Genomic DNA, 21,718 nt, shown 5'->3' on the forward strand with positions numbered 1-21,718 from the left:
AAGAGTGGAGTAACATCACATATCACACAGTACATAGAGGTATTTTTAACTTATACAAATTCAACTATTGACAGCTACCCTAAAAGAATGTAGGGAGGGCAGAGGCTGGTAGCAGGGGACAACAATAGCAAAGGTGATTCTGCTATTTCACTCAATGACCACATGCACCCAGAGTGATGTCAACCTGCTTCCCCTGGAAAACTGTCTAGCTCTCTGCTCGTCTCTCCTGGTGTGACCATCTATTGCACAAAGCATGGGTCTAATTTTTTTTTAAGTTATTTTTCATAAAACAAAGTCTATAAAAGTAAGCTAACTACTTTATTTGGTGTTCAGGGAGAAAAATCTGGCTGTGTTAGACTTAATGAATAATGAGATTTTCAACGTTACATTAAGTATATACAAGTACTTATATACAAGTACATACAAAGTCACTTTTCACACTGACTTTCAGAAATCCCCAAGTAAGATGGGACCCCATTATTTAAGTAAAAATATGGGTTTTAAAGATAACAAAACAATTTTGTAACTCCTATTAACAGTAAAATGTTTTAAAAGTTTCTTACTGGTTATTAGATCCTTCTCCATCACAACTAATACTTCCTGCTTCATTATTACACACCAGACTTTGCTGTTGTAAATTCTTAAGATCATGATCTATGCTGCTCTGCAGATCAAAAAGGTGCTGTTCCACAGCAGCTCTAATTGTTCTTTCTAAAATGCTACAAAACAGAACAAAATTTAGTGAGAAGCAGTCACCCTAACCGGATATTTGACCACATAAACACAAATGTTAAAACGTATGACTAGTAAACAAATTATTATGGTATTTAAATGATAAGCTAGAGTGTAAAAAGAAATACATAAAAGGAATACATGATACTGGCTTCAATTTTAAAATGAAATTTGCCCAAGTAGATATTATATAAATCAATTATAATGTCATTACTACTGAGATGGGAAGAACCAGTTGTCCCCATAATTCATCTTCACTACTATATACAGAAAGTGACTTAAATAGACTTTTCAAAGCTATGTTTATGAAACAAAATAATTTACCAATGCTCAGCTAAAATAAAAGAAACAAACAGAGTACTGTTCATATTTTTACATTAAGTCTACTTCTGAAAGAAAACCATAAAAAAAGCTCTACTAAAATTTTTCAATCATTTCAAAAGATAAAAAAAATCATCTGAAGTTCACCTTTATTTTGTATATTAGTGTAATGCATTCCTTCTTCTTTTGTTCCTACTGCAGTACATGGAATACTAACTAGTTTCACTGTCTTATGTACAATTCTTCCTCTAAAGTAAGCACTATAAATATGATTTTCATTTCTACTGTTTAGTAATATTTAAAAATTTTTTTAAATTGTCTTCTGTAAGTATACTACTTACTCTGCAGAGGCTGGTAAGATGCTGATGGGAGATATATGGGCACTGTAATCAAAGAAAGAAAATAGCTATAAATTCTTCAATACTAAAATGACTAAAAAATGTGCTGAAAACTGCCACATTTGCACGACTTTACCACACCCAGGAAAGCATGCACTAAGTTTTATGTTCATCTCCAGGAGAGAAATGATTCTAACTTTCTAAAGAAATTATCTTTTCACACAAAAAGACCCTTAACTACATTTTCTCTCCCTCCCTCCCTGCCTTCTTCTCCCTTCTCTCTTCTCTCTCTGTCTCTCTCTCTCTCTGTGTGTGTGTGTGTGTGTGTGTGTGTGTGTGTGTGTGTGTGTAGCCAACTACTTCACCTGGTGCTCACTTGGCAAAACACTGACCTATTCCAAGTCTTAAGGAAAAAAAAAATTGACTACAGGCCCAACAAAAGCACCACATCTAGGATAGTATGGTGGCCTCAATCCTGGCTCTATACTCCTTGCCAGAGGTAACAGCATATGCTGCTACTCAGAGGATGTTCTCAAGCAAAATGAAAAGGCAAAATGGATACTAAATTCAGACCACCTCATTCATTGTGCTACTTAAGACTTTCCTTCGCTAGTATTGCACAATGTGATCTACTGATTGTTATAAAAAATTTAGGTAATAGCCTGAGGTGATCACATGCCTATGTGATGAGATGAAGTGAAGCAGGCACTGTGACATAGTGTTAGGCTACTAGTGACCTTCTGATGAGTTGTCAGAAAGAGGACCATCTGCTTCGGGTAATCCTGGATCATCAAGCCATGATGATGTCAATGGCTGGATGGCAGGGGCAGATATGTCAATGGTTGGGGAAATTTAGTATTTTTAGACCACACTGACCCTGAGTAACTGAAACCATGGACAGCGAAACTGGGGCCTGGGAAGGGGGGGACTACTGTACTCCATTTCTTACACCCCTGTAGTTAGCTGAAAGCACATTTCCTCAACAATAAGGCATCCACAGCATGACATGGAGACCAATCTCTAAACCCTGAACTCAGAGCTGTTCCTCAATCACTACATCCTTTCATGCATCACATTTAAAACTGAACCAGCAGAAACCAAGGAACTCAAAAAATGAAGCCCTAGCATCAACAGCACAAAAAGAGAATACAAAATTTTTCATTCTTTCTAAATTCCAAGTCTTAGCAAGGCATTAAAAGCACAACTTTAAATGAACTTTATAATAATGCCAATTAACTGTTTTTTGATGTGTGGTTCTATAAGCATGAGTTTAAATTAAAATTACCTAAACCTCAAGCCAAAATAAACCTTTGCAATACAACATAGGAAAAAGATTATGAAGCATGGGGGGGGAAAGTTAAGAACTCTTTAAGTTTTATAAAGGTAAATTTGTATATTTAACAACGCTAAATTACAGATACATATGTGGATATAAAACAACATTTTTTTAATCTAAAGATACAAGGCATTTTAGAAACAATCTTTAGATTTCCACAGACTTCATGGATAAGTTGAGACTCAGAAGTAACTAAAACTCCTGCTTTTTGTGCACCCTAAGGTACCCATACCCTAAACCCACCATTTTTCCACTCTGATCTCAGCTCAAATCATAACAAAATATGACTAATGGCAAACAACATATAGAAATAATAGATGCATAAATAGACCAATCAATATAACTCATATACAACTATTTAAACCACTGGTTTTCAAAGGTTGGTCTGTGAACCAAAAGATCAAAACTGTTTTCATATTTGCCTTTTTCATTGTGTTGATATTTGCATGATGATACAAAAATCAACAGTAGAAAAAACAGTTTGGGGTCTTAACATAAATCCAAGCAAGCGGTACCAAACTGTATCGTGGCCATTACATTCTTCATCACCACTCACTTGTAAATTTTTTTTAAAGAGGCCAGTCCTTGATGAAGTAGTAAAAATTATTAATTTCATCTCAGCCCTTGAGTACACTTCTTTGTAATACTTTATGTGACAAAACGGGAAGTACACATGAAGCACTTTGGCTGCACAGCTTAGTATAATGCTTATCTTGAGTTGAGGGCTAACCTTTTATCATGGAACACCATTTTTACTTGAAAAACAGACTAATAAAACTATGGTTACTGCAACTTAAATATCTGGCAGGCATTTTCTCAAAAACATGTAAGACTGTCATGTAAAGAAAAACAACTGACAGTGCTGATAAAATCTGGTTTTTCAAACAAAAATTAGAATTCTGGAAAACTTGTATTCTCCACAATAAGCTCAACAAGCTTCCAAACACTTAAAGATGTTTTTAATACAATCAGTGGGGATACTAAAGAATATGAACTTTTGATATTATATAACAAAATATATCATTATTTGGAGTACTGAAATAAGTCAGTAAAGCTGTATTTTCCAAATGACCAGTATACCATGTTACAAACTAAGCATGGATAAAGATTCTCTCAAACTACAAGATAGACCAATGGATTACAGTACAAAAAATACAGATACGGTTTCACATTACAAATAACCTTTAAGAAACTACCGCTTATCTAGTTTTTCGGTATGCTGTCAAATAAGAATATCCACAATTATCTGAAAAGGGTATTAAAATTCTCCTTTTTCCATCCAACTACATACTGGAGTAATGCCAGATTTTCTTCACATACTTCAACCAAAAGAAAAACAAACGGGGTGGGGGGCAACAAATTAAATGTAGAAGAAAATGTGAGGATCCAGCTGTCATCTATTAAGCCAAACATTAACAAAATTCTCAAAAATAGAAAACAATGCCACTAAAAAATTTCTCACTAAAAATTTTTTGGAGATTTTGGAAAACCTAGTTTGTTTTTTTTATTAAAAACTTTTACATTAACCTGTAATGGATTTATTGAGACTTTAAAACAGTAAGTTTCTCAGTTTTAATTCCTAATATAGCAAATACCAATAGCTATAACCCACAGAAATAAAAGTTTTGGGATCCTCAATAATTTTTAAGTGTGTAACAGCGTCATTAGACCAAAACGTTTGAGAATCTCTGACTTAAAACTAACAGAGGAGGAATTCATCAGTTAAAGAAAAAGTTAGATTGTAAATAGCTACATTTCAGCTATAAATATAAGCACCTTCCAAAGTGCAACAAAGAAACACCCCCAGCAGCTTAAATATGCCATTTTAATTTATAATATCATAAATGCCAATAGGTATAATCAACATTAAGATCTTTGTAGTCCTCAATAATTTTTAAGAGTATAACTGTTTGAGACCAAAAAGTTTCAGAACTACTATTTCAAATCGTCACTAAATGCTTATATCTCTTCTGAAGAGAAATACAAAGTAGGCTACGTAATACTTCCAGTAAGCGTTTGCAAACTACCTCATAGGTTGCAAACTACCTCACAGAAAAAGTCAAAAAGATGAAAAATTTGAATCCCAAAAGTTCAGTCTTCGGTTTCATGCAATACAGTATCCACTCATTCCCTAAAACAAATTTATTAAAGCTCCCTATATCCTAGGTCCTGTGTATTCCAGGGATATTTCTCCTCTTCCTTTCTTTCATCCAATGTGGATAATTAGAGAATGTATTTTTTACCTTTATGCAATTAATCAGTCAAAACTAAAATGAAAGGTTAATGCATTTATAAATATCATCACTAAATCTAGAAGACCACGGTGGTGGGCACATCTGTTTCTGCTGCCTGATATCCCTACCCCTTTTAGTAATAGGCCCATTTTTCCGTAGCAAACTAGCTGCTCCCTCTAACCAACGGTCTTGGTCTTGGTAGATGCATATATTATAGTGACCACCTCTACCCTGGCCTGGGGGCTGGACACTTGGCCCAACTTAAGCCAGATTCTCTCCCCTGCCACCCCACAGAAATCAGATCTTGAGCAGAATGACAGATAGAAGGAGACAGTTAACTCTCACAGCAACAGCCACATGCTAAAGACCCTTTGATACTAAATTCTCCAGAGCTACCCATGTTCTTATTTGTTTGTACTTCTGACTCTGTGACCTATCCAGCATTCTTCTAATAAACTGCCTTTTTTCTTTCCTTCAAATAAGGTCTGTTTCTATGACTTGTAATTAAGAAATCCTGACAACCACTAAATCTCCAATGGATCCATCTAAGAATGACTGTTTTGGAGGGAAGGAGGATTCTCTACAAAATTAGACAGATGATCAAAGAGAAGAAACTATTACTAGCATACATTTGAAACAGTATTTAACCTTGCTGCTAATTAAAAATACTTAACAAATTTATCCCTCTAAATCAGTTCTATCCAAAAAAGATTTCTTCTATAACACAAATTTTCTGTATCTGCTCTGTCCAATATGGTACCCACTAACCACACATGGCTACTGAGTACTTCAAACGTTACTCACACAACTGTGGATGGGATTTTTAAATTTCCTTTAATCTTAATTGGTTTATTAGACACATGCACCCACTTAAACCTACTGTTTTCAGGTCCTCAAGAAAATACTGCTAATGACAATGTAAATCAGGCCAAATCTTGTAAGTAATCTGGAAATATTTATCAAAAGCCATAGAAAAGTTTACTCTTTGAGCCTAATAAATTTATCCAAATAATTCAAAAGAAGAAAAAAAGGGCCTAAGAACAAAAGTTGTTTAGTCACAGTATAGCACTGACAAGCTAGCTGAAATAACTCAAAATGTCCAGAAAGAATAACAGTACATATAATTAAGATATAATTAAATACCTTAACATATAGTTCATAAATACCTTAATATATAATTAAAATACAGTTAAGTGGCCATCAAAAAATAAATCAGAAGGTCATGTAAACAGAAAATCACAAACAAAAGGTTAAATCAGGGGCAAAGAGTGAAGAAATAGGTTAATATACCACAATTACAATCATGTTTGAAGAAACTATACATAATATAAAGATCTAGAAACCCACAGAGAAATGTAATAGTTGTATTTACAGTATACACTTTAAATTACTTTGTAATTTTTCTCAATGACACTGGATAGATACTCCCCTAGACATTACCAGTTATTTTTAAATGACATTTTGCTTTCTGACTCTTAAGTTATTTCCTTTCTTTTCTTTTTCTTTTTAAGGAGGGCGAGCTCACAGTGGCCCATGTGGGGACTGAACCGGCAACCTTGGTGTTATCAGCACCACGCTCTAATCAACTAAGCTAACCAACCACCCCTATTTCCTCTGCTTTTTAATCACCATTCTATTGAAAACAAATTTAATGAAAAATGTCTAGTGGCCTAAATATGTATATAGCTGTCCCCCTAATTTGAAAAGGTTAGTAAACCATGGAGCATTACAGAGAACTAGCACAGAATTTAGCAAACCTAGAGTTATGTGTGGGGAGTTCTTGAATTCTCCAAAGCTTTCTAACTAGTGCGTCCAATGGTCCCAGCTATGTGTTAGGACAATGCCTCCAGCCTACCACCACTTTTACTAAGTTTGCCCAATATACAATATAAATTATCATTTTATATATGAAAGGGATGGAAAGCACTATCTTAATGGATCACAGAGTTCTCTCCTTACAGCCTAGTTCAACCTACTTCTAGCCTGGAAGTTGGATATACAAGTCAATTAATCCCTTCACCTTTTTCTACCAATTCTACTTCCAAAGGATCTGAAAGTTTACCCAACCCAACTAACAAACTAATAATACAAAAAAAAACTTTAAGAAATATATGTAAGAGGTTATGTTCTTTAAGAACGGTATATATACTAATAACTGAAAATTTCTTAGCAAGGTTGCTTCTTTCAATTTTTCTTGTTGCTCTTTTTCACACACAAACCAATCTTTCTCATACCATTGTAATCCGTGTGATTTAGTGTTTGAGTGCATCTACACATCTAGAATAACATACTCAAAAGCTGAAGTTCTTTCAACTGAAATACTACCTTGTTGATGCTGTAACATTATTTGGTTCCAGGATGTTTTCAGTCATCCTTAATTGTACCACCTCTGGCATGTCAGTTGATTTTTCTGCACCCTCTTCTGGAAGTTCTTCTATATGTTCCAGCTTTTCATCTTCCTCTTCTTCCTCAGAAAGTTCATTGACCTATATAAATAAAAGGAAATTAAGAATTAAAATTTAATGAAACTGTTATTTGACATTATCTAAGATAAACTGTTCTAAGAAAATTTTAAACACAACTCATTTTTCACTTCATTTCCTAGGACCAATTTCTCTTATACAGTAAGTAATTGCCAACTTCTCCATATTAGGATAAAATTGCAAACCAGACAAACATGACATTTTAAAGCAGGAGGTAATGATTATATTAGTATACCACTAGGAATATGTGTAAGACTGCAAACTCTGAAAAAGCCTGCACACTATAGTTAGTTAACATTAAGAAAGTTTCATTTCCTAACCAATCAGTTTTACAAATCTAATAATTACAAAGACTAACTGATCTTTCCAATTTCCAAGTTCATTAAAAAAGTGATTTTAACAGAGTAAGTGTGGGGTGGGGGAGGAGGGCACACAAATTTTGCGTTAGGTGTTGTCTATGTTTTACAAAATGGCAGCTAACTTCCTAAATGATTCAGATTAAATTTTTCAAGAAGAGATTGGATCTAACAACAGAGGTCAGAGAAACTCTGTTCTGACCAGTAAGCACAACTCAAGGTTTTAATTCTCTTTCTGACAAAGGCTATAAAACATCTTCCATTATCAAACTGGCTATACAAGTAAATAATCACTCTAAATAAAAAGAGTGGGGGGTGGCCGGTTAGCTCAGTTGGTTAGAGCGCGGTGCTCTTAACAACAAGGTTGCCGGTTTGATCCCCACATGGGCCACTCCAAGCTGCGCCCTCCACAATTAGATTGAAACAACTACTTGACTTGGAGCTGATGGGTCCTGGAAAAACACACTTAAATAAATAAGAAAGTTAAGGGAAAAAAAGACTGGAATATTACAGAAAGAAAACCAACAAAACATTTTTAAATGAGAAATATTTTTTAAGATATCCTAAAGAATAAACTAGCCATTAGTGGTCTTAACGTCGTTTATAAATTAATACTAGGTGTTACAAAAATTGAGTAAAAGTATACTTTCGTCCATTTTAGCCATGTGCCCTGGAAATACCTAGAATAAATTTACCATTAAAGGTACCAGTGGTATTTTTCCTGATGGACAGGAAAATATAGTTGCTTGAATATTCTCAGAAAGTAAAACTTCAACCAGAAGAAATGTAAATACAGTGTGATACTCTACCACATTCCTAATCGACAAGTACAGATTGCCTGCTTTCAAGTATAATACATGACATACTAAAAAGCCAAGCTTTGTAGGCAGGAAGATCTATGTTCACATTCCTATGTGCCCTTAACTGTCTCTGGCAACTTACTTAACTTCCCCAGGCCTATGTATAAAATGGAGATATTATACTACCTACCTTACAGGGCTAGTTAAAAGGATTAAATAATACATGTAAACCCTTCAGCAGTGTCTATACATAATAAGCAATAAATAATAGCTATCACTATAATTGGAATTACCTTATTTCTATATAGCATAGATCCTAGTTTCTACAAGTAACATTCACCTTTTATAAGAAATGAAGAGAGTGTCTGTCATCCAAACTACCTAAATCAGGAGGTCTCAACCACTGGTCTATCAAGGTCACTAGTCAGATGAGTCACTAAAAATTCATTATTAAAAATAGTCAATGACCTCAATTTGTGAGCCATTTACTTTATACATAAAGCATATGCAGCAGATTCTGTTAAATTTGTGTGCATGTAAATGCCACATCTCATGTATCACTTACGTATAATAGTGATAAAAAAGACTAAAAATCATTGGCCTAAGTGGTTATTAACCGAGATGTAAGATTTATACACAAAGGTGAAATTTTCAAATGATAGATCAGTTTTTAAACTGGACTAAATGGAAAATTATCCTATTTTTCCATCTATGTATTTAATAAATTAGTGCATGTCAGAAATGTACTTAATATATATCTGGTAACACAAGCAAGAAAAAAACTAGCAAGAAAATACTGTTTTCAGAACTATAAAACAGGAATTACCATGGTTGATTAATAAAGGCTTAGGCACAACAATAGAATATTTTTTAAATACTTTAAAGATGGCTATATAAACTGAGAATAGACGAATATTTATTCAGTCCACAAAATTTTGATACAAAGGTACTGCTATTTTATTACATCATACATTTTAAAATCAGTTTGTCTATAAATCAACAGCTCTTAGGAACTACGAAAGTCTTACACTCAATTATATTGAATATATTATTACAGTCAATTCAATAAGCTTCATGTTAATCGATATCCTCTAGCATTTTCACCAATAATCATGAGCTAAAATATGACATGAACAATAGACTATGTGGGTTTTTCTTCTCCCCTGCTCAACTTCCCAGCCTCCCAATGTAACTTCCAGCAGTAAGAATTGACTAAATTGTTTGGGTAACAATAAACAGTAAAAACTTAGATAAAAATGCTCTCTCTCATCCCACATCTATCTTCAAAAGTTCTTGATCTTCTCCTTGAAAACTTGACCTTCTCCTTATCCACACTCTATTCTGTTCATAAATTATTCTCAACCTGCCCTATATGTGAAGCTGCCTCAACTCCACTTAAGGAAAACCCTCATCCATACTTCCATCTCTTCTTTCTGTGACTGCTGTTAACTCCCTTGTCTAGGGCCTCGTGAAATGCCTGCTCTCCAGACTCCAGCTTGTGGAGCACGCTGCTACCTGCCTTCTCAAACGTATAAAGAAACAGAATTATCACCTACATCTGCACAGCACTCTACCAGGTTCGCATTCATTCAAGCGTCCATACAGAGAGCCTGCCCACTGACTGCTCCTTCTCAACACTCCCTATTCATCCTCTCGCCATCTCTCTTGTACTGTTAATAAGAATCTCGCCATCTCTCTCGTACTGTTAATAAGAATATCTACTACTTAACAAGATTCCAACAGCCAAATACCTGCATCAATGGAGTGAAACTCCAAAAGAAGAGAGCTCTAGATAAACTTAGTTCTTTCAAATATCAAATAAGGAGAAAAATCAAAGCACTGCTAGGAAGGGCCAGGTCTGCCTACATCTTTACATATGTGGATAAAAAATTAGCAGCGTTTCAGTTAGACCTATTTAAAAATACAACCAAACTGTGCTGAGTTTGAGATTTTACTTTCACTCAATATATTATGAGATCTGCTTTTAAGAAAACAAACTCTCAAAAATCTATTCTTCTATTACTTGCAACCCACTTATAATTCAGAAACGTACTAAAAATAGTTAAGAAAATAGATACTGGTAATTAGCAATACAGGCCAAGATAATGAAATATATATCACTGTCTCTCAGGACTCACTGCACTAACCCATTTATTGAGCATATTCTATTCAATATGCTAACATCCTTTTTTCTACCCACAGGCAAACCTGCTGAATTAAACATTATCTCCGGTGGTAATTAACCACCATTCTACTTAACGTAAAGCATAATACATTTTAAGTCTTTTTTTTTTTTTTTTTAATAAATTTTATTGGGAAACATTGGGAGACAGTGTATTTCTCCAGGGCCCATCAGCTCCAAGTCATTGTCCTTCAATCCAGTTGTGGAGGGCACAGCTCAGCTCCAAGTCCAGTCGCCATTTTCAATCTTAGTTGCAGGGGGCGCAGCCCACCATCCCATGTGGGAATTGAACCGGCAACCTTGTTGTTGAGAGCTCGCGCTCTAACCAACTGAGCCATCCGGCCGGCCGCCCCTCCGGAAGCTCAGCAGCAGCTCGCTCGTTGTCTTCAATCTAGTTGTGGAGGGCGCAGCTCACTGGCCCATGTGGGAGAACCGGCAACCCTGTTGTTCAGAGCTCGCGCTCTAACCAACTGAGCCATCCAGCCATCCCATTAAGTCAATTTTTTGAGTGCTTAAAAAATTACAAAAATACAAATATAATCCGTTACAGATATGGATATATTTCAGCATACATAAGGAAACTGTAGAATAGTAGAGATTTCAGAGAATTATACCACAATACAAAACAATCAAGGCATCGCCTGTAGACTTTACAGGAGTTAAGATATGAACATTAGGTCAAACTGGCATCATCAGTTTCTTACGGGTCAAATCATCATAAAAATGTAGAAAATGAGTAATACAAACATACGTAGTATATTATTTCATTATTTCGTATATATTATTAAAATATATATAATTTTATTTAAAAAATAAATTCCTGAACTAAAACATAATGTAAAGAAAGGTGGCACACAGAATTACCCAAAGATGGGTTTCTTAAGGGCATTAAAAGATATTAAAGGTTTAAGACCTATTTATCTACTGTCCTCTTCTTGTCATTTTCTTATAAGCAAAAATATTTTTGAAGAAATATGTCAGTTCTTTATTTTAACCAAGTTTTTAAGTCAGGAACTGTATATGACAGTTGGAAATCTTCAAAAAATATGCCAAAAGTTCCTTGGATAACTGATTCAGACTACAAATTCTACCCACTTGATTTACTTCACAAATATATAGTATACGCATGCTAATTTCATCCTCACTTAACACATTACAAGCTGCAATTTGGCATGTTACTGTTTCATTCAAGTTCCTAATAATTGAAAAACAGAGAGGGGAGAAGGAAGGAAGGAAAGGAGAAAAGAAGGGAGTATCAGACAAAGAAAAAATTGTTTACATGAAGAAAAACTAAGGAAGGTTAAGAACCCCAAATATTAAAAAGACTCATCCATAAAAATTCACAACACTATAGAAACTCTTTTAAATAAAAGCTGGGCTATCCAGAAAATAAAACTCCTAATTCACATAATCAGAGCCAAGACTTACAAAAATTAATGAAAATCTGTACGATAAACTACATTTCAGGGGATGCTGCTATGTACCGTGCTTCCCCAAAAATAAGACCTGGCCGGACCATCAGCTCTAATCCATCATTTGGAGCAAAAATTAATATAATTATATTAAAATAATTAAAATATTAAAATTAATATATTAAAATAAGACCAAGTCTTATGTAACTTATAATGTAATATAATATAATATAATATAACATAATACCAGGTCTTATATAAGACCGGATCTTATATTAATTTTTGTTCCAAAAGACCATCAGCATTAGAGCTGATGGTCCAGCTAGGTCTTATTTTCGGGGAAACACAGAAGTCTAAGAGCAAATGAAAGGAAGCGACACAAACATCCATCAATAAATATAATTAATCATCTAAACCTGGGCACATTTAAGAGCAAAAAAAGAAGCTACTAATAAATTACATCAGAAATCAGATGTAAACCAGGACTATTCTAAGAAAACTGAGATGTACTATCACCTTTTCAAGTGGGCACTAGAAATCAAGTAAGTTATGTCACATCCATACCATAGGGAATTATACAGATGTAAACACAAAACTATGTTCTCTATATTCCCATAAGAAAAGATCTCCAAGGTATAATGTTAACTGAATTTTTTTTTTAAAGGTTCAAACAATGTGTGTGGTATGCTATAATTCTATTAAAAACCTGCGAGGAAATAATTATATTTGCATTAAAAAACTCTGGAAAAACTCATAAAAAATGAATTGGGGGGGGAATATAAGTAAGAGCAAATTATTTTACTGTACATTTTACTTTATTTTTTTTAACCAGGTGATTATTCATTTAAAATATGTAGCAGCCCTACCCCACACCCAAAATATAACTTCACTGACATGCAAAAGAAAAACTTCCACATAGACCTAAATCACAAATTACCTAAGACTGAATTAATGTGCCTTTACAATAAATTACAATACTCAACATTAATATTCTTATTTCATAAAGGAGATAGTTAACTAGGATACTTGTACAATCTCAACCATCAAGGCATAACAATAGCAACAAAATGTAATGTAGCCTGAGAAATAGATTTCAATAGTCAAGAGTCACAAGGGGTAAAAAAAATTATCTGCAACCTGAACTGTTACTCTCCTGATGCTTCCCATTAACGGCAATTACTGCACTGCTATATTGATTTGCTACTTTAATCAAGAAGAACTTCACATTTCAGAGTTTGTGTGAACTTTGTGTTGAATATACCCTTCTACTTCTATTTCTCCCCCTTTGCCTACATTCCTCTATGTTAGCAGTTTCTTTGCAAAAACAAAAAAGCACACTATTCTTATAAAATAAACAATGTTTAAGTTAACAGATAGAAAAAGACAAAGAAACCCACAAAATCTCCACCATATACTCTGGTTTTAATGCTTTCCCCATATTACCCAAATTGAGGACTAATTGAGAAGTTACTCAGAAAAAATATCACACTCATATACTACATAGATGTAGATAACATACAACAACCAACAAAATTTCTTCCAGTTTAGTACTTAAAAATTCCATCAAAGTTTGTGCGAAACCTTTAAGAGCATTTTTTTCAATTCTCCATCCAAGCAGAATATTTAAAATATTCTCACCTGTTCAGTAATTGAACTCAAGTCATTCGATGAAAAATCTTCCTCTTCATTCTCAAAAAACTCATAGTAATTTTCCAGAAGTCCAGCCATTATCCTGCTCACTACTTCTTGCTCTTTCAGATCTTCCACATCTGTGTAAATGCTAAAAATAAAAGTCCAAATTGAATTGATAGTTCTTAAATCAATCACAGTTTAAGTTAAAAGACAACCAATGAGTCACTTTATAAACCTGTACAATTTATGACATCATTCTGTGCCTCAGCTTTCCCATCTGTAAAGCCTAATTTGTACCCTTCGAAAAATGCTAGGAGTAACCAGATCTACTATTAAAAAAAAATGATTCATAAGCAACTTATGATCCTTGGGAGACAGCATAATGATTCTATTTCACTAATTTGGTTTTTTTAATTAAACAAAAATTTATTTAAAAACTTACTGGAAGACATCTGGACCAAAGACAGCAGCCAAAGAGTTTGCAGACCAAATTTCTTCATGATGTGAAGCTACATTGGCTAAAAATCTACACAGAAACTTTAACAAACTGTAATTAACAGGTGGAAGCTGTTGCAAGAGGAACCTCAACTTTCTTCCAAATTCATCTTCGTTATTATAATCTATAAAACATAATGACAGGTTTTTTTTTAATGAAGTAAAAAAGCAAAGCTCAGATATTTTGCCAGGTTCACATTACTCTACCCACATCACCTTTTTGCTGTAACAATGCAAAACCTCTTCACTTCCTTACTAGATGCCAAATGCCTTAAGGTTTTCATTTCATGTAATTGAAAAAGGAGAGTTGGAGAGAAGGAATTCAACCCCTAATTGCTGGAGGATGTTTTCCTCATCTATTACTCATTGGCCCCAATTCCCTAATTTATTTTTTTTAATTCTCACCATACTCTCTTGTAAGATGGTACCAGTAATTCCAAATTCAAAAGGCACTGGCGAATACCAGTCAACACCAATTACCAGTGAGCAGAGAAGAGAAGCAATTTAACTTGCTCACAGTATCAGAGATACTTTTCTACTTAGATGAATGGGAAAACAAGAAAGGAAGAGTGTGAGAGTTACTTTCTTCTTCTCTTGAAATCCTGAAAAGAACAATTAACTTCAACAATATCAGTTCAGAGAAATAAATAAAAAGGAATTCCACTTCTCATTTGTTTTTCTCCTCTAAACTAGTGTTGATTTCTGTTATGAAAGTGAATTTTCACCTAGCAGAAGCTAGGCCCTGTGTTTACCATGTCAATGAGTGTTCATTAACAGAAACTGGGCCTGTATTGTTTGATCCCCACATGGGCCACTGTGAGCTGTGCCCTCCTTAAAAAAAAAAAAAAAAAAAAAAAAAAAAACGAGGCCTGTATCACCCCATTGATTGGTGAGGGCCCCTATTAGAAATAATGAAGAAATTTATTGCTTCAATAATGAAAAGAAACCCAATTTTTTTTTTAATTGGGGAACAGCGTGTTTCTCCAGGGCCCATCAGCTCCAGTCGTTGTCCTTCAATCTAGTTGTGGAGAGCGTAGCTCACTTGCCCACGTAGGAATCGAACCGGCAACCCTGTTGTTCAGAGCTCCCGCTCTAACCAACTGAGCCATCCGGCCACCCCCACATTTTTTTCATGTTATATTTTTCTCCAGGTTAAAATTAATTTAAAAATTAATTCTTGTTAAAAAAAAATCTTGATAACAAGTTATGGTCACATTAGACATCTCTGCAAAATAACACACATCTAAAAAGTTTACTAAGAAATGCTATAGTCACATGAGTTTTACGTATAATTTAAAATGCAACCAGTAACAATTCTTCTATATTTTGTAATATTACCACTTTCCCCATTCAAACACACCAGGTACTTTGATTTTGTAATTGGATGGAACAGTCCCTGGATTAATGCTTTTTAAACCACCATGCCTTAACATAATTGGTGGAAATTTTTAACCTAAGCATTTAGCTGCAAAGGATTATTTAAGAAAATCAAATAAATCAACTCAAAAAAGACATGCAAGCAATTAATATTATCAGTCTGATGCCTAGAGCAACAATGACAAATTCTACATAACACCCTCTCCAGTTCTGTAGTACTTATCATCTAATATACCATATATTTCTTTTATTTACCATCTATTTCTCCTCTATCTCCCCTTACGCCCTTCAGAATGTTAGCTCTATGATGGCAGACATTTTTATTCAGTTTTGTTCACTGCTGCATTCCCAGAATCTGGAACAGTTCCTAGTATATAGTGGGTGTTCAAGAAATTAGCTGAATAAGCTGAGTACACAACAACCAAAAAAAAAAAAAAGATGCTGGACTACTAAAACATTTGACTTCGTGGGGTGGTAAGATTGTGGGCAATACTGTTTTTACTTGAAATACAGTCCATGTTGCTCTACTTTTGTTTGTGAACATCTGTACTACACAAAAACATTTACACCTATCAGGCTGCTTCTAAACTCTTCAAATACAGCAGAGAAGCGTTTCAAAAATAATAATAATAATAATACACATACACACACACACTACACGCCTGCTAAAATTTCTTTCCTTTTGAGGCTACTTCCCAGTTAAATCATATCCTAGAAGAATACATGTACATATCAAAGAAGTTTTCCCTGACCAGCAATTCTTTTAAATACAACTGGGAAGCGTTTTCTCTACCAAAACACAATATATAAGCAGTTGGACAAACAATCACAGTCTAAACCAGTGGTTGACAACATTTGATGATCAATGGAATGGTTGTCATAACTTGGGGGAAAGGAGTGCCGGTGGCATCTAGTGGGTAGAGGCTAAGGATCCTACCAAACATCCTCCAATTCACAGAACAGCCCTCCTGTAATAAAGACTTATCCAGCCCCAAAATATCAACAGTGCAAAGGTTGTGAAATCCTGGTTTAAATAAAAGATCTAATCATACCAGAAATGCCACATTGCAGTGCCCTGCTACCACAGAAAATGAAAACCACTTTTTAAAAACACTTAACTCAAATGCAACTACAACAATGCTCCCCCCATGATCTTAAAAGCAATAATATTCTCATGGATTTGTGAATGTCAATTGAAATAGTAACATAATATTTATCCACAATAAATGGAGAGAGGACTCTAAACACATTCCCCAAAAGAATAATTAAAGGATGGATAAACACAATAAAATAGATTATTTTACAACAGAAATGCAAATATCATCTCAAGTACTGCCACACCTATCTGCATAACTATTAAAGAAATGGGTGTATGTGGGTGTGTATGCAAGCATACATACACATGCTAATTATGTAAGTGGGAAATGGAAGGAAATGGTGGGTTTCTCACATTTTAATACTGAAGGACTTACAGGCCACAAGCACTCTGCATGCCTAAAATTCCTTCAAAAGTGAATGTTAAAATAAAAATAGTCAGACGCATACCGTAATTCCATGAATGATAACATAGTACATGATGCTGTCATACTTTTAAATGAATACCAATCAAAGTAACAATCCTAATGACAAAACAGCTTCTGAGAGTCTCAAAGAGTCAGTGACTTTAGTACCATTAAGTCTTATTCCAATTATTCGTTTATAAATTTTCATTCAAGACTGAAAGATTATCTGATTCTTGGAACTTGAAAGACTTGATTACAATTCAGCTAATACAGGGAACATGGAACCCTATCACTATAAAATCAAAAGAATGGCTCTAGTCATTAAAAAAGGACTCACAAAACTCTTAACACACCAGTTTCATTAACATATTCAATGATGCAAAATGCTTATTAGATGACAATATAAACATTTTTTGAAAATCCCTAGAAGAAATGAATTCACAAATTCAAAACCAAAAAATATAATATTTGTTGGGGGGGGAGAAAATAAAGTTACACTTTGAAAAAAGGTGACATTATTGATGACACTTCATTTTCAAAATTTTTTTACCCAGGTGTCACAGTAGAAGAACAAAATTCTATCAGCTATTCATTCCTGAATATAGCAAGTTCAAAGTGAGCCCTACCATCTAGCTGTACAGAAGAAAACATATAAGGGGGTCATAAAATATCACTGTAATGACCTTTACACATTAATCAGAGGCCTCCACTAATTTAGGTTTATAGGTGTTTACAATTTAAGATGGATAGCTACTCCCAAAAGGAAATCCACCTTTTCTGACTGCATGATGCTTAAGAATACACATAAACATTATAAACTGCCCCACTATGACAGTGATAGGCATTAAGGAAGTGGTTATAATTTCTTAACATCACAGAATTTCTCCAGAAGCCCCAATTCAAAAAATTAAATAAAGAGATTCCAAAAAAGAGAAAAGCCAGAAAAAAATAATTTAAAAAGTCGAGAAATATTTAATACTATATGCTGACTTTATAGATTCCTGTATAATGAAACATGTTAGTCCATTATACATACATGAAGCATTTCCTCACTTTTTTTGGTTCTTTTACCTTTCTGCTTACCTCTACTTTTTCTTGTCCCTATTCCATTCCAGCTAAGGCCTACTTTCAGTCACCACCAAAAAACTAACCCAACAGGGACAAATACATTATTTTTTCTTTACTTTGCTTAGGGCCTGATGTCCAATTTGATATTTTATTTCCTTCAGATAGGTGTCCAACAACAAACTTCAGGTACATTTTAAACCTATAATCAAAGTTGTCTTCTGGTTTTTTCTAGGAAGTTCTATCAAACCAGGGATAAATATCCTATAGCAACATCACCATTAAGCAGCACCAACGGCTATTATTGGTCATTTTGCCACATATATTGCCTTATATTCTTTTTCTTTCTCCCTACCCTCCTACTCCTTGTTCATGCCTCCTGCCTTTCCTCCATCTCACCCTTTATCTTCGGCTTCCTAAGACCAATTATAAAAAGTAAACTGTACTGCAGGAATCTAAGAAGTTGCCATTCCCTTGACTAGACTATACAACCCGAAAGAGCAAATGTCCCCAAATGAGAACATAAGAAATTAATCTCAGAACTACTATAATTACTGTTTATATGTCCAGATTTCGAAAAGGTAAAGACTTTGAAATTAATGTTAAATGACTTATTGGTAAGAATCAAATTTTGTTACCTTGAGAAAGCTGCATCAGGTGAATATGCAAACTGCCAGGGATAACAGGTTCAGGAAGTTCTTGAAGGAAAAACCTAAGAAGACTAATAGCTGAGGGAACATCTGCTTCCTTAACCAAATCCACCTCTTCTCCACTATCGTATCTCTGCCGAAGCCACTCCACTGTCTCAGCATTCCCATTGACTTGAAAAAGTCCTTGTTGCTCCAGACCTCCTACATAAGTTCAAAGCAAAATTTAAATAAACTTCAACTTCAACTACTTGGCCATATATTCATTCTCCAATCAACTTAAAATATTCATACTTTTGGAAAGGCATTTTTGGCTCCCCTGACTGGGCTAAACACCTTCAAATTAGACATCTAGAAACATACTCTGTCCTGAGGGATTCGCTATTTCATTCCCCCCTCAGTTATTCATTAAATATATTCCTATTACCCTACCCCCCACTAAAATCTACTCTAGGCTGGGCATTTCTAAGTATAAACATACTAAAACATAAAAAAGAATTTCTATTGTTTTTCCTCACTATATTATGGACTTTCCATGCCAAAAAAAAAAATCCAAGGTCAAAGAGGGATAAGTTGTGTTTATTAAACAAAAGCTGGCCCTCAAAGTAAGGAAATGTATACCATGTTCCTCAATATAGTCCACAACGTGGCGGACTATGAACGGAACCTCATTGTCTGGATGTCCTCCCTGCTGCAGCTCATCAAGTGGAATTCCAAATATTTTGTTAGCAAGAACGGAGTTGCAGTTACTCAAGGAAGGGGAGGAGCTCTTCCTCATATCTTTTTTGCAGCCAGAAATCAAAGCTGTCTTTTCTGCCAAATGAAAAACAACAACAAAAAGACTACAATGATTAACAGGTGGCAATATGACTAATATACATTAAAGAAAAAGGCTTTACACCTCAGTGTGTTCTCATCTGTTAACTATGTTCCAGTTATCAGACCCATAGCGTGTTCTATAAATAAAGCTCAATTACAATCAGCTAAGACATTTTCTCTACTAGCTAGGGTTAGTTCTGAATACTCCCTTTAGCATTTGTATATTTATCAAACAATGGCAAAATTGATCATTAAATTTAACAAAAGAAATTAGTGTCCCAAAGACAAATTAAGGGGCAAATCTGGCTCCAAGAGGACCTTACTGACCAAGCTTATTAATGATGCAGGTAAAAAGCCAAACCCAATCATTTCTGGATTCTGGTACATGAAGCTCATCTAATCTCTCCATTCATAAACACACAAACAGGAGAGAGTCACAAAGTGATAGGTTAATAATCACTTTTTATAAACGATAGGCTAATAAGAACAAGGTTAACCAGTTCTTATTTCTATGTAACAGAGCACACATAGTATGTTTTTATAAACAAAGGAATTTTTTCATTTCTAGACACCAACTTTCAAAGAGAAAGTTCTTTTATCAATCCTGTTTCATAATTATTCAAAAAAAAAAATCTTCACAACCAGACTAGTTCAGAAGACATAAGGTATTTGTCTTAACTTTGTAGGAATTATAAAAAAGCAATGGGAAAAGAAAACAATGTTTCCACTATAAAGCCTCAAAAAACAAGTAGTCCCAATAAAATGTTATTTTCTAAAATACACATATATTACTTTATGTGGGAAAGGAGTATTTTTTTAAAAAACAGAAACTTTTCAAAAGTTGATAATAAACAAAATGACACAAATTGGGCTTTTTTCATCACCCCAGACAAACCATTCCTTTTGCACTATAAGAGAAAGATAACAGAGCAAAAAAATTTATCTGCTCAGTATTCTAAAGTTTACAAAATAAGATCTATATATAGAAAGAATATATGTACCCACTGGATCAAGAGAGTGTCACAACATGACTAGGAAACAAATTCATCCAACTTACAGAAACAGTAGAAATTAACTTAAGGATAGCAAAAAGTCATAAATTTCAATAGTTTTAGACGAGCAAGATCCATTTTTCAACACATCTGGTACCAGCTAATGATTACACAACCTCCAGTTAATAATCAAACAGCAGTAACAGAACGTAAACTACAAAATCTCTATGGATTTATACAGCATAGGATAGTTACCATTTTGAAAACTTACCTTTGAGTACTTAAACACCTAAGTTTAAAAAACGGATTCTGCACCAGCTACCCTCACTGAGCAAGCATTCTTTTGTCATTTATGGCTGTTTGAGATTATGGCAGAAGATCAGCCTGTAGTTCCTCATTGAAGAAACGCAGAACTCGATCAGTACTTCAGCAGTTAATCTAGAAGAAAAAAAACAATCCTTTTAGTTTTCCACAACTTTGTGAGAAGAGACTAGAATAAGTAGTGAGATTCATTTAGAAAGGTGCCTATATCGAAAATCATTCTTCAGCCTCAAAAAAAAAATCTGTGACCTAGTTAGAGGCAAAATCTTACAAAGTTTCAAATTATGATGGCTAACCAGGGTAAGATCTTTCTGCTAAAAATAAAGAAATTGCACAGAAGAATCTTTGACAGTACGGATCTTCAGGGATTATACCATTCAAATAATCCATTTTCCTCAATGGACCCTTTATTTGCATTAATACACACCCCACCCAGTTCCATTTCATCCTCCTATATTCAGAACACGGAAACATTTTCAGATCAAAGAAGGGCAGATAAAATTCTAAGCTTGCGATTGCACTTACGTATTCTTTTCTTTGTATACAACAAATATTTTGTTAGCGAGAACTAGCTGTCTGAGCTTTTTGATTTACAGAGGTGACAGCACATATTAGAAAAGAGCAGTTAACAGAACCACAAGGGTGTGCATTCAAGTATCAACTCCACTGTTCTG

The 21,718-nt window shown here is 34.3% G+C and overlaps 1 protein-coding gene across 5 annotated transcripts in view; it reads right to left on the reverse strand.

The window, feature by feature from the left end:
* FAM13B (family with sequence similarity 13 member B) overlaps positions 1–21,718 on the reverse strand; it is a 67,227-nt gene that overhangs the window by 33,567 nt on the left and 11,942 nt on the right. For 2 of the 5 annotated variants that reach the window (XM_033096630.1, XM_033096628.1), the window contains exons 2-9: positions 20,995–21,161; positions 19,534–19,725; positions 18,904–19,116; positions 14,269–14,446; positions 13,833–13,974; positions 7,287–7,447; positions 1,395–1,436; positions 564–719 (exon numbers count right to left, since the gene is read on the reverse strand). In XM_033096630.1, coding sequence (XP_032952521.1) covers positions 564–719; positions 1,395–1,436; positions 7,287–7,447; positions 13,833–13,974; positions 14,269–14,446; positions 18,904–19,116; positions 19,534–19,690 — 1,049 coding nt within the window. In that variant the 5' untranslated portion in view covers positions 19,691–19,725; positions 20,995–21,161. The remainder of the gene's footprint in view (positions 1–563; positions 720–1,394; positions 1,437–7,286; positions 7,448–13,832; positions 13,975–14,268; positions 14,447–18,903; positions 19,117–19,533; positions 19,726–20,994; positions 21,162–21,718) is intronic. The other 3 variants (XM_033096633.1, XM_033096632.1, XM_033096629.1) reach the window with 2 other exon arrangements.

Source organism: Rhinolophus ferrumequinum, chromosome 24, assembly GCF_004115265.2.
Source record: "Rhinolophus ferrumequinum isolate MPI-CBG mRhiFer1 chromosome 24, mRhiFer1_v1.p, whole genome shotgun sequence".
NCBI classification, from domain to species: domain Eukaryota; kingdom Metazoa; phylum Chordata; class Mammalia; order Chiroptera; family Rhinolophidae; genus Rhinolophus; species Rhinolophus ferrumequinum.